Source organism: Nerophis lumbriciformis, linkage group LG02 (genome assembly GCF_033978685.3).
Source record: "Nerophis lumbriciformis linkage group LG02, RoL_Nlum_v2.1, whole genome shotgun sequence".
NCBI lineage: Eukaryota > Metazoa > Chordata > Actinopteri > Syngnathiformes > Syngnathidae > Nerophis > Nerophis lumbriciformis.
This window is the reverse complement of record NC_084549.2, coordinates 13,479,812-13,494,287: the sequence shown is the minus strand read 5'-3', so window position 1 is coordinate 13,494,287 and position 14,476 is coordinate 13,479,812. Positions and strand designations below refer to the sequence as shown.

General features: G+C 39.5%; 1 protein-coding gene across 1 annotated transcript in view; it reads right to left on the bottom strand.

Moving 5' to 3' along the window:
- LOC133586667 (leucine-rich glioma-inactivated protein 1-like) overlaps nt 1-14,476 on the bottom strand; it is a 34,521-nt gene that overhangs the window by 18,355 nt on the left and 1,690 nt on the right. Inside the window, exons 3-4 of the mRNA XM_061939074.1 lie at nt 5,338-5,409; nt 5,185-5,256 (exon numbers count right to left, since the gene is read on the bottom strand). Of these exons, the coding sequence (XP_061795058.1) occupies nt 5,185-5,256; nt 5,338-5,409 (144 nt within the window). The remainder of the gene's footprint in view (nt 1-5,184; nt 5,257-5,337; nt 5,410-14,476) is intronic.

Genomic DNA, 14,476 nt, shown 5'->3' with positions numbered 1-14,476 from the left:
CTCATTCACGTAAGAGACTAGACGTATAAGATTTCATGGGATTTAGCGATTAGGAGTGACAGATTGTTTGGTAAACGTATAGCATGTTCTATATGTTAGTTATTTGAATGACTCTTACCATAATATGTTACGTTAACATACCAGGCACGTTCTCAGTTGGTTATTTATGCGTCATATAACGTACACTAATTCAGCCTGTTGTTCACTATTCTTTATTTATTTTAAATTGCCTTTCAAATGTCTATTCTTGGTGTTGGGTTTTATCAAAAAAAATTCCCCAAAAAATGCGACTTATATATGTTTTTTTCCTTCTTTATTATGCATTTTCGGCCGGTGCGACTTATACTCCGAAAAATACGGTACATACTGTACCTGTGTTGTTGATGACAATGTTAAGTTGCACTTTGTACTTTGAGAAATTTGAGAAAAATAAAACTGTAATATAACAAGAAAACAGTCATAATATTAAGGAAACAAAGTTTTAAGTATAAAACTTTATAGTGGTGGAATGGTTCACAAAATTCACAGTTCGGACCTTAGTAATTTTTATTATCACAGTTTGCAGTTGGGTTTCGGGGCACATTGTTCTTAGAATACTCAATAATTCACTGTTACCATCCATTTGTATTTGATCAATTATGTCATGTATGGTATTAGTTACAGAGCTGCCAACATTTGCTGTCCACTAGATCTCCTTCCATGCACGTTTGTGTAAACTGTATACTTAGCTTTCTGGAAATGTGGCACCTAAAGCAATTTAGTTGAATACCTCTGTCTACACACACTCCAAACCGAAAAAAAAGGAAAAACATATGATCCGAATGACATGCCAAGTCAGGTCAGCTGAACGGTTCATACTTTTTTTCATATAAGATTTCATGGGATTTAGCGATCGGGAGTGACAGATTGTTTGGTAAACGTATAGCATGTTCTATATGTTATAGTTATTTGAATGACTCTTACCATAATATGTTACGTTAACATACCAGGCACCTTCTCAGTTGGTTATTTATTCCTCATATAATAATAATAATAATGACTTAGATTTATATAGCGCTTTTCTAGACACTCAAAGCGCTTCACAGAGAAGTGAGAAGCCATCATTCATTCACACCTCATATAACGTACACTTATTCAGCCTGTTGTTCACTATTCTTTATTTATTTTAAATTGCCTTTCAAATGTCTATTCTTGGTAAATTTCCCCCCAAAAATGTGACTTATATATGTTTTTTTCCTTCTTTATTATGCATTTTCGGCCGGTGCGACTTATACTCCGGAGCGACTTATACTCCGAAAAATACGGTAATGTTTATGACAACCGTTTTCAGAACACAATATAGAATGTGAGATATAACAGGATAATGCATACATTTATCATTTGTTTTCAAAACGGTTACAAATGTACTGTGGGACCCCATTTTTATGACTTGATGGAGTTCCCGGGGTCCCATTTTGAAAAATCCTAGCGCCAACACTGATGGAGTATTGGTGCGTGCAAAACAGCAGCAGGCGGCTGTGGCCTGCGGGCCGGTTCTAATACTAATCAAATATTATCCCGGGGGCCATAAACACTTTAGCTGCGGTAAAGATCGGCTGGGCTCTGCAGCTCTTCAGCCAAACTGGTAAAAGAAGGCAAAAATCTGCCCCAGATCCGATCCCGTGATCAGGATCGGGACGTCGCTACAAATTGTTAAATAATAAATGACGTTACGAACAGTATATATATTGGCGTGGTCTTACAGCCTTGCAGCAAGTGCAAACCTGCACCAATGTACAGTAACTTTGCTCAGAGCAGATGGTGTTCTATAATGAGGAACAGTTAATTCCATCAGCATGAGTATTGCATTATTGATAGGAACCAAGAATAAAAAGGTATGCGAATAGAAGCAGCTCGTGTGAAGTGGCTATACATCCATTCCCATTGTAACAAAGAAGCGCATGTTATGTAATTAATGCGCTAGCGCTCCCTTAGTTAAGTTGCAGCGCAGTAAAAAGACTGGCCAAGCAAGGCAAGGAGGATCACCAAAAGCTGTCATGTTTAAAACGGCATCTGAAATAATATTCTCTCTAGTAATTAAATATGAACGTCAATTCTGCTGAATATGTGGAAATTAAAAAAAAAAAATGTTGTACACTCTACTAGGGTTATCAATATTTTGGTACTGGTACCAAAATGTATTTCAATACTTTTCGATCTTTTCTAAATAAAGGGGACCACAAAAAATGGCATTATTGGCTTTATATTTTAACAAAAAGTCTTAGGGTACATTAAACATATGTTTCTTATTGCAATCGAAGTACAATGTTGGCCTTAAATAAAATAGTGAACATACTAGACAACTTGTCTTTTAGTAGTAAGTAAGCAAAAAAAGGCTTCTAATTAGTCTGCTGACGTATGATTGATTGATTGAAACTTTTATTAGTAGATTGCACAGTACAGTACATATTCCGTACAATTGACCACTAAATGGTAACACCCCAATAAGTTTTTCAACTTGTTTAAGTCGGGGTCCAAGTTAATCAATTCATGTTACGTATGCAGTAACAAATTGTGTCATTTCTCATTCTATTATTTTGTCAAAATTAGAGGGACAAGCTGTAAAAATTGATTATTAATCCACTTGTTCATTTACTGTTAATATCTGCTTATTTTCCGTTTCAACATGTTCTATCTACACTTCTGTTAAAATGTAATAATCACTTATTCTTCTGTTGTTTGATACTTTACATTTTGTTGGAATTGGGGGTTAAATCACCAAAAATGATTCCCAGGCGCGGCACCGCTGCTGCCCACTGCTCCCCTCACCTCCCAGGGGGTGAACAAGGGGATGGGTCAAATGCAGAGGACAAATTTCACCACACCTAGTGTGTGTGTGACAATCATTGGTACTTTAACTTTAACATTAGTTTTGGATGATACCGCTAATTTAGGTATCGATCCGATACCAAGTAGTTACAGGATCATACATTGGTCATATTCAAAGTCCTCATGTGTCCAGGGACATATTTCCTGAGTTTATAAACATAATATGAACTTTAAAAAAAGGAGAATTTTTTTTTTCCGACGTAATCATAGTAGTACCGACTAGATACGCTCTTGTACTTGGTATCATTACAGTGGATGTCAGGTGTAGATCCACCCATGGCATTTGTTTACATTCAGCTACGGTGTGTAGTGAAGCATGTTTAGCTATTCCTCGTACTACTGATACTTGTAAGAGACTTACTTGATTAGTGATTTAGAAGTAGCTAAAACACTGCAGATGGATGTCTTAAAGCGCCTCTTCCTGAGGGCGTTTCAGTGTTATAGCTTCACCTTTATCGTTAGTTTTTAGGCCAAAATGCGTCCGTTCTCCCTTTTCTGTCTACACACCGTGTCTGCTTGTAAGTACTCCGTGATTGTGCACTGCCGAACATGCTCCTCTGCTCGTAAAACCAGCAATGTCATGACAAGACGATGCGCAGTCATGCCCGTTAAAAAATTAAAAAAAATGGGGAATCGGTACTTTTCAAACAGTATAGTACTGTTTTTTATTCATTATTATGCCGGTATACCACCAGGTACCACCAGGTTCCTTAAGGCTCTGGATGTTGTGGGGCTGTCTTGGTTGACAAGACTCTGCAACATCGCGTGGACATCGGGGGCGGTACCTCTGGATTGGCAGACCGGGGTGGTGGTTCCTCTCTTTAAGAAGGGGAATCGGAGGGTGTGTTCTAACTATCGTGGGATCACACTCCTCAGCCTTCCCGGTAAGGTCTATTCAGGTGTACTGGAGAGGAGGCTACGCCGGATAGTCGAACCTCGGATTCAGGAGGAACAGTGTGGTTTTCGTCCTGGTCGTGGAATTGTGGACCAGCTCTATACTCTCGGCAGGGTCCTTGAGGGTGCATGGGAGTTTGCCCAACCAGTCTACATGTGCTTTGTGGACTTGGACAAGGCATTCGACCGTGTACCCCGGGCAGTCCTGTGGGGAGTGCTCAGAGAGTATGGGGTATCGGACTGTCTGATTATGGCGGTCCGCTCCCTGTATGATCAGTGCCAGAGCTTGGTCCGCATTGCCGGCAGTAAGTCGGACACGTTTCCAGTAAGGGTTGGACTCAGTCAAGGCTGCTCTTTGTCGCCGATTCTGTTCATAACTTTTATGGACAGAATTTCTAGGCGCAGTCAAGGCGTTGAGGGTATCTGGTTTGGTGGCTGCAGGATTAGGTCTCTGCTTTTTGCAGATGATGTGGTCCTGATGGCTTCATCTGGCCAGGATCTTCAGCTCTCACTGGATCGGCTCGCAGCCGAGTGTGAAGCGACTGGGATGAGAATCAGCACCTCCAAGTCCGAGTCCATGGTTCTCTCCCGGAAAAGGGTGGAGTGCCATCTCCGGGTTGGGGAGGGGACCCTGCCCTAAGTGGAGGAGTTCAAGTACCTCGGAGTCTTGTTCACGAGTGAGGGAAGAGTGGATCGTGAGATCGACAGGCGGATCGGTGCGGCGTCTTCAGTAATGCGGACCCTGTATCGATCCGTTGTGGTGAAGAAGGAGCTGAGCCGGAAGGCAAAGCTCTCGATTTACCGGTCGATCTACGTTCCCATCCTCACCTATGGTCATGAGCTTTTGGGTCATACAAGCGGCCGAAATTAGTTTCCTCCGCCGGGTGACGGGGCTCTCCCTTAGAGATAGGGTGAGAAGCTCTGCCATCCGGGGGGAGCTCAAATTAAAGCCGCTGCTCCTCCACATCGAGAGGAGCCAGATGAGGTGGTTCGGGCATCTGGTCAGGATGCCACCCGAACGCCTCCCTAGGAAGGTGTTTCGGGCACGTCCGACCGGTAGGAGGCCACGGGGAAGACCCAGGACAAGCTGGGAAGACTATCTCTCCCGGCTGGCCTGGGAACGTCTCGGGATCCCCCGGGAGGAGCTGGACGAAGTGGCTGGGGAGAGGGAAGTCTGGGCTTCCTTGCTTAAGCTGCTGCCCCCGCGACCCGACCTCGGATAAGTGGAAGAAAATGGATGGATGGATGGATGCCGGTATACAGTACAACCCTATACTCTACTGTATATAAGATTCTAACAACAGACTGAAAGGATGACATGATTCATTTTTTTTTTATATCAAAAGTATATCTTAACATGTAGTAACTCCCAATGGAATCCACAATTGTATGTTCTAAAAGTATATTTACTGTCATACTTACAGGTGCACTAATGTTTTCAGTCCACGGAAAGCGTACGGCGATATGGAATTGATCTGGTTGTTTTCGATGAACCTTTAAGGGAGAAAAGAAAAAACATCTCAGTAAATTCCCGATGACGCAGGATTCGAGGATATTTGTGTGGTCTCTACTCACAGATACTCCAAATGAGGAAGACCGAGGAAAGCGTCCTCGTTTATTGCTTCCAAGTTATTGGCCGTAAAGAGGCTGCACACAGAGAGCTCGCAGTTTAGGATTCTACTGTTTGAAGTCATACATTCTACACTGCAGGAAGCTTTCTAGCTGCAAATCCACATTCATCGTGTTTACCTTCTTTACAACAATGCAAAACTGGTCAAAAATAGACATCTGCAATTTAAAGCCTTGTCTAGTTGGTTATAAAGGAGTTGGTGTACAGTCAAAAAACATTGTGTCAAATGTATCCAATTGTATTATGTTCGTTAAAGGCCTACTGAAATGCGATTTTCTTATTTAAACGGGGATAGCAGGTCCATTCTATGTGTCATACTTGATCATTTCGCGATATTGCCATATTTTTGCTGAAAGGATTTAGTAGAGAACATCGACAATAAAGTTCACAACTTTTGGTCGCTGATAAAAAAGCCTTGCCTGTACCGGAAGTAGCAGACGAGTAGCGTGACGTCACAGGTTGTGGAGCTCCTCACATCCGCACATTGTTTACAATCATGGCCACCAGCAGCGAGAGCGATTCGGACCGAGAAAGCGACGATTTCCCCATTAATTTGAGCGAGGATGAAAGATTCGTGGATGAGGAAAGTGAGAGTGAAGGACTAGAGGGTTAACAAACACCTCCCCCCTCCCGTCCATATAACTCGCCAATACAACTCAAACACCTGCACAACACACTCAATCCCACAGCCCAAAGTACCGTTCACCTCCCCAAAGTTCATACAGCACATATATTTCCCCAAAGTCCCCAAGGTTACGTACGTGACATGCACATAGCGGCACGCACGTACGGGCAAGCGATCAAATGTTTGGAAGCCGCAGCTGCATGCGTACTCACGGTACCGCGTCAGCGCATCCAACTCAAAGTCCTCCTGGTAAGAGTCTCTGTTGTCCCAGTTCTCCACAGGCCCATACTTGCCAACCTTGAGACCTCCAATTTCGGGAGGTGGGTGCGGGGGGCGTGGTTGGGGCGGGGGCGGGGTTGGGGGCGTGGTTAAGAGGGGAGAAGTATATTTACAGCTAGAATTCACCAAGTCAAGTATTTCATATATATATATATATATATATATATATATCTCCGCGAACCCGAAGGGAATAAGCGGTAAAAAAATGGATGGATGGATATATATATATATATATATATATATATATATAAAAGAAATACTTGAATTTCAGTGTTCATTTATTTACACATATACACACACATAACACTCATCTACTCATTGTTGAGTTAAGGGTTGAATTGTCCATCCTTGTTCTATTCTCTGTCCCTATCTTTCTAACCATGCTGAACACCCTCTCTGATTATGCATTGCTGTGTGGCACGCACAAAAGTGCTTTCAACAAATGCACTAGATGGCAGTATTGTCCTGTTTAAGAGTGTCACAACATTGCTGTTTACGGCAGACGGACTGCTTTACGGTAGACGTTCTTTATATTATGGGAAAGCGGACTCAGGTCCGCATGGAGCTGGAGGGGGCGTGGCCTCCAGCTCCGCCTGAATTTCAGGAGATTTTCGGGAGAAAATTTGTCCCGGGAGGTTTTCGGGAGAGGCGCTGAACTTCGGGAGTCTCCCGGAAAATCCGGGAGGGTTGGCAAGTATGCACAGGCCAATGGTAAAGCTTGACTGTCATCTTCCGGGAATGTAAACAATGAAACACCGGCTGTGTTATCCGGCACAACAGTCAAGGGGTGCATTCTACGACGGGGGTGCGTTATCCGGCACAACACCTGCCGCAATACACCGCTTCCCACCTACAGCTTTCTTCTTTGCTGTCTCCATTGTTCATTGAACAAATTGCAAAAGATTCACCAACACAGATGTCCAGAATACTGCGATGAAAACAGACGACTTAATAGCTGGCCACCATGCTGTCCCAAAATGTCCTCTACAATCCGTGACGTCACGCGCTGATGTCATCATACCGAGACGTTTTCAGCAGGATATTCCGCGCGGAATTTAAAATTGCACTTTAGTAAGCTAACCGAGACGTTTTCAGCAGGATATTCCGCGCGGAATTTAAAATTGCACTTTAGTAAGCTACTCGGCATGTGTTGCAATGTTAAGATTTCACTTCCTGGCTGAGTTGCTGTTGTTCCCAAACTCTTCACTTTTCTTTTAATAAAGCCGACAGTTGACTTTGGAATATTTAGGAGCGAGGAAATTTCAGGACTGGATTTGTTGCACAGGTGGCATCCTATGACAGTTCCACGCTGGAAATCCCTGAGAGCGGCCCATTCTTTCACAAATGTTTGTAGAAACAGTTTCCATGCCTAAGTGCTTGATTTTATACACCTGTGGCCGGGCCAAGTGATTAGGACACCTGATTCTCATCATTTGGATGGATGGCCAAATATTTTTGGCTATATAGTGTGTTTCTAACATACACTGTAAAAAAAAAAATCTGCTGATTTTGCAGTAAAAAACTGTAAGCTCAGTCGCCAGAATTTTACCTTAAAATATGCAGGTTTATTTAATTTTTTTTACAGCATATTACTGTAAATGGAAAAACAATTTTTTTCCGGTAAAATTCTGGCCATTTTTTCTTTTACTGTAAAATCCATGGTTGTTATTTTTACAGCATATTAGTGTAAATAGAAAAACAACACCTTTAGGGGGTTTTTTTTCTGGTGACTGAGATGCCAGGTTTTTTTTTTACCTTAAAATTGACTGTAATTTTTACAGTGCACAGTTTAACTTTGTCCGAATTCACAAGTCAAGCAGGTATTTAAGTACCGTATTTTTCGGAGTGTAAGTCGCTCCGGAGTATAAGTCGCACCGGCCGAAAATGCATAATAAAAAAGGAAAAAAACATATATAAGTCGCATTGGAGTATAAGTCGCATTTTTGGGGGGGAAATTTATTTGATAAATCCCAACACCAAGAATAGACATTTGAAAGGCAATTTAAAATAAATAAAGAATAGTGAACAACAGGCTGAATAAGTGTACGTTATATGAGGCATAAATCACCAACTGAGAAGGTGCCTGGTAACGTAACATATTATGGTAAGAGTCATTCAAATAACTATAACATATAGAACATGATATACGTTTACCAAACAATCTGTCACTCCTAATCGCTAAATCCCATGAAATTTTATACGTCTAGTCCAGGGGTCGGCAACCCAAAATGTTGAAAGAGCCATATTGGACCAAAAATACAAAAACAAATCTGTCTGGAGCCGCAAAAAATTAAAAGCCATATTACATACAGATAGTGTGTCATGGAATTAAGAGGACTTAAAGGAAACTAAATGAGCTCAAATATAGCTACAAATGAGGCATAATGATGCAATGTGTATATATAGCTAGCCTAAATAGCATGTTAGCATCGATTAGCTTGCAGTCATGCTGTGACCAAATATGTCTGCTTAGCACTCCACACAAGTCAATAACATCAACAAAACTCACCTTTCATGCACAACCTTAAAAGTTTGGTGGACAAAATGAGACAGAAAAAGAAGTGGCATAAAACATGTCCTAGAAAGTCGGAGAAAGTTATACATGTAAACAAACTAAGGTGAGTTCAAGGACCGCCAAAATTAGTAGGACAAAACGGCGCTAGCCAAATACTCGAATCAGTGAAGCATGTTTAATATAAACAGTGTGCTTTGTAACAATTAGGGAGGTTTGTGTCATGTTTGTCCTCATACAGAAACCATATTAAAACAAAAAATAGATTTTTTTTCCCCATACTTGCCAACCTTGAGACCTCCGATTTCGGGAGGTGGGGGCGTGGTCGGGGGTGGGGCGGGGCGTGGTTGGGGGCGTGGTTAAGAGGGGAGGCGTATATTGACAGCTAGAATTCACCAAGTCAAGTATTTCATATATATATATATATATATATATATATATATATATATATATATATATATATATATATATATATATACATCCTGAAAATATGCAAACAAAACTGTGTTTGGATAATTGATACTTCAAACTTGCATAAATAAATATTAAGGAATATAACATAACTTGGCTTCTGAGAGCTTCAAAATGTAGTGAATAAAATGCTAAAGTTGTTAATAAATATGGTCATTGTAAATGAATTATTATGATAATTTAAAATTAATTATTTCAATTATGTTTATTTTAATGTAAAATTCTATGGCTGGATGTAATAAGGAGTCAGAAAAAATAGAAATTAAAATACAATTAATTTGGATGTTTTTAGCAAAATATAGTAAAAATGTATTTAGTTTTTTTTTTTTTTTAATTAATAAATATCTATTTATTTTTAGGTAAGATAAACATAATGATACAATGTATCTCTAGTCTGGATGATTTAGTTCTTGTCACCCTGTTGTCCTCCCGTAGTGAAAAAAGGCTGTCCTCACTCAGGTCCGCATGGAGGTTTTTGGGAGAGGCGCTGAATTTCGGGAGTCTCCCGGAAAATTCGGGGGGGTTGGCAAGTATGTTTTCCCCTCATCTTTTTCCATTTTTCATACCTTTTTTAAAAAGCTCCAGAGAGCCACTAGGGCGGCGCTAAAGAGCTCTAGAGCCGCGGGTTGCCGACCCCTGGACTAGTCTCTTACGTGAATGAGATAAATAATATTATAATGTGTTAATAATTTCACACATAAGTCGCTCCTGAGTATAAGTCGCACCCCCGGGGCCAAACTATGAAAAAAACTGCGACTTATAGTCCGAAAAATACGGTATTTATTTTTATTTTAACAAAAAAATGTGTAGAATGTATCATAATAACATATTTTTTGCATTATTAGATCATATTAAAGTTAAACAGATATGCAACTGCATGCAGTACATGTGTTTTTTTTCTCTCAAAATGGAGATAGATTGAAAGATATCGTACTTTAAGGCATATTATGTCCAGCCTTTCACGGACCGCATAAAATAATGTGGCGGGCCAGATCTAGCACACAGGCCTTGGGTTTGACACCTGTGCAGCAGCTTATAGCTAGAGATTGACATAACTTTGTAGATGATATTCAGTGAATAAAAGAAAAATAAATCATCAAAAACATGACAGTGTGTAGCTGGTGAAGCAGTTTCATCCTAGCACTACGGCACCATGCTGAAGCAGAATAAGTCGATAACACCACGGCTATTAAAGTTCTATCTAAACGGCGGACATTTATCCATGAAAATATGGAGAATCCTCTGATGGTGTGTTTGACGGAGAATATGCTGGAAGAGTCAAAGTTAGTTTTTCTTTTTAAAATGGTGCTGTTTTTCGGGGTGGCAATGCACCAATTAAGTTGATATCAATTCATTTCAATGAACAACGTTGACTTGAGATACAAGTGTTTTGAGTTAAGAGCGTTAAGAACATATTAATCTTGCATTACTTGATGCAACGAGCTAACCCAAGTCTCAAAACTCTTGTTGAAATCATGTTGTCAGCTTGACCTTGATTTCAAAGCGAGTTATAAATCACTTTGTTGGTTAGGAACCAGATATAATCGAATGCAGGTGCGCTTGTGTAATGATATCATGAGGAGATAATACTGAACACGGTTCCACAGCTGCAACGTGGTCCAATGGAAGAAAGTTCCACACCCCTGATTTCGACAGAATGCTTTCTCAAATACATTACACAATCAAGTCTGCCTTATAAATGAGAATATCCCAGCAGGCACAAGACATTAAAACAACGCTGAGAACTTGTTGAATTAGGTCCTGGCTTTGAGCAGCTCAAACATAACGTTGAAACAACATGATTTTTGACGACGTTTAATCAATGTTGGGTTCTGACGTTGATTTGACCATTGAATTTTTGTCATTTCCCAACACAAAAACAACGTTGAAACAACATACTTTTCGACAACGTTTATTCAAGTTGTGACGTTGATTTGACCATTGAATTTTGGTCATTTCCCAATACAAATATGACGTTGAAACAACATACTTTTCGACAACATTTATTCAATGTCAGGTTGTGATGTTATTTTGACCATTGAATTTTGGTCATTTACCAACCAAGATCCGACGACACAAATACAACGTTGAAACGACATACTTTTTAACAACGTTTAATCAATGTTGGGTTCTGACGTTGATTTGACCATTGAATTCTGGTCATTTCCCAACACAAATACGACGTTGAAACAACATACTTTTCGACGACATTTATTCAATGTCAGGTTGTGACGTTGTTTTGACCATTGAATTTTGGTAATTTCCCAACCAAGATCCTACAACACAAATACAACGTTGAAACGACATACTTTTTAACAACCTTTAATCAATGTTGGGTTCTGATGTTGATTTGACCATTGAATTTAGGTAATTTCCCAACACCAATACAACGTTGAAAAAACATACTTTTTGACAACATTTATTTAATGTCAGGTTGTAACGTTGATTTGACCATTGAATTTTGGTAATTTCCATACCAAGATCCTATGACACAAATACAACGTTGAAACGACATACTTTTTAACAACGTTTAATCAATGTCGGGTTGTGACGTTGATTTGACCAATGAATTTTGGTCATTTCCCAACACAAATATGACATTGAAACAACATAATTTTGGACAACGTTTATTCAATGTCAGGTTGTGGCGTTGATTTGACCATTGAATTTTGGTCATTTCCCAACCAATATTCTGCAAAACATATACAGCGTTGAAATAACATACTTTTTAACGACGTTTAATCAATTTTGGGTTCTGACGTTGATTTGACCATTCAATTTTGGTCATTTCCCAACACAAATACGACATTGAAACAACATACTTTTCGACAACGTTTATTCAATGTCAGGATGCGACATTGTTTTGACCATTGAATTTTGGTCATTTACCAACCAATATTCTGCAACACATATACAGTACAGCGTTGAAATAACATACTTTTTAACGACGTTTAATCAATGTTGGGTTCTGATGTTGATTTGACCATTGAATTTTGGTCATTTCCCAATACAAATACAACGTTGAAACAACATACTTTTTGACAACGTTTATTCAATGTCAGGTTGTGACGTTGATTTGATCATTGAATTTTGGTCATTTCCCAACACCAATACGATGTTGAAAAAACATACTTTTCGACAACGTTTATTCAATGTCAGGTTGTGACGTTGATTTGACCATTGAATTTTGGTCATTTCCGAATACAAATATGACGTTGAAACAACATACTTTTCAATGACATTTATTCAATGTTTGGTTGTGATGTTGTTTTGACCATTGAACTTTGGTAATTTCCCAACCAAGATCCTATGACACAAATACAACGTTGAAACGACATACTTTTTAACGACGTTTAATCAATGTTGCGTTCTGACTAGGGGTGTGGGAAAAAATCGATTCGAATTCAAATCGCGATTCTCACATTGTACGATTCAGTAACGATTCTCATTTTTCAAAAATCAATTTTTTTTTTAAGTTGTTTATACGGCCACCCTCAGTGTGACCTGTATGGCTGACTTGACTAAATATTAGAGATGTCCGATAATATCGGACTGCCCATTTTATCGGCCGATAAATGCTTTAAAATGTGATATCGGAAATTATCGGTATCAGTTTCAAAAAGTTAAATTTATGACTCTTTAAAACGCCGCTGTGTACACGGACGTAGGGAGAAGTACAGTAACAAGTACAATAAACAAGTACAATAAACAAGTACAATAAACCTTAAAGGCACTGCCTTTGCGTGCCGGCCCAATCCCATAATATCTATGGCTTTTCACACACACAAGTGAATGCAGGTCATACTGAGGGTGGCCGTATAAACAACTTTAACACTGTTACAAATATGTGCCACACTGTGAACCCACACCAAACAAGAATGATAAACACATTTCGGGAGAACATCCGCACCGTAACACAACATAAACACAACAGAACAAATACCCAGAACCCCTTGCAGCACTAACTCTTCCGGGACGCTACAATATACACCCCCCCGCTACCCCCCCACCCCAACCCCGCCCACCTCAACCTCCTCATGCATGTCCCAAATTCCAAGCTGCTGTTTTGAGGCATGTTAAAAAAAAAAATGCACTTTGTGACTTCAATAATAAATATGGCAGTGCCATGTTGGCATTTTTTTCCATAACTTGAGTTGATTTATTTTGGAAAACCTTGTTACATTGTTTAATGCATCCAGCGGGGCATCACAACAAAATCAGGCATAATAATGTGTTCATTCCACGACTGTATATATCGGTATCAGTTGATATCGGAATCGGTAATTAAGAGTTGGACAATATCGGAATATCGGAGATCGGCAAAAAAGCCATTATCGGACATCTCTAATTTTTACAAATGCTTTCTTTATCTTGAAGAATGGGCATATGTTTTGACCAAAGTGTGTCATTTTGCAAATAATCTAGGAATTAAGAATATTGAATGTTGTGTGTGGAAAAGTTTTTTTGAAAAAAGACACACAGTTAGTAAAATGGTGTGTAAGCAAATGGGGGAAAAAAAACTGTAAAGTCAAGATGTTCGTGTCATTAGTTCATCATTTGGCACGATGAAGTCTTGGACAGACTTTGTTAATTATGGACTATATGACTTGTTACATTTTTAGTATGTAAAACAGATCAAACTCGCCACAAATTTAACAACAATAAAATAGATTTTTCTAAAATGATTGTAAAGATTGAAAGTTGCCATCAATCCCACGTGGGTGCTCGGGCCCCGAAGCACCCACGGGATTGGCACCTATGGCACTGTTGCCCCTCTTCTGTAGTTAAATACTATATACATATATATACAAACCCCATTTCCATATGAGTTGGGAAATTGTGTTAGATGTAAATATAAACGGAATACAATGATTTGCAAATCATTTTCAACCCATATTCAATTGAATGCACTACAAAAACAAGATATTTGATGGTCAAACTCATAAAGTTTTTTTTTTTTTTTGCATATAATAATTATTAACTTAGAATTTCATGGCTGCAACACGTGCCAAAGTAGTTGGGAAAGGGCATGTTCACCACTGTGTTACATGGCCTTTCCTTTTAACAACACTCAGTAAACGTTTGGGAACTGAGGAGACACATTTTTTAAGATTCTCAGGTGGAATTCTTTCCCATTCTTGCTTGATGTACAGCTTAAGTTGTTCAACAGTCCGGGGGTCTTCGTTGTGGTATTTTA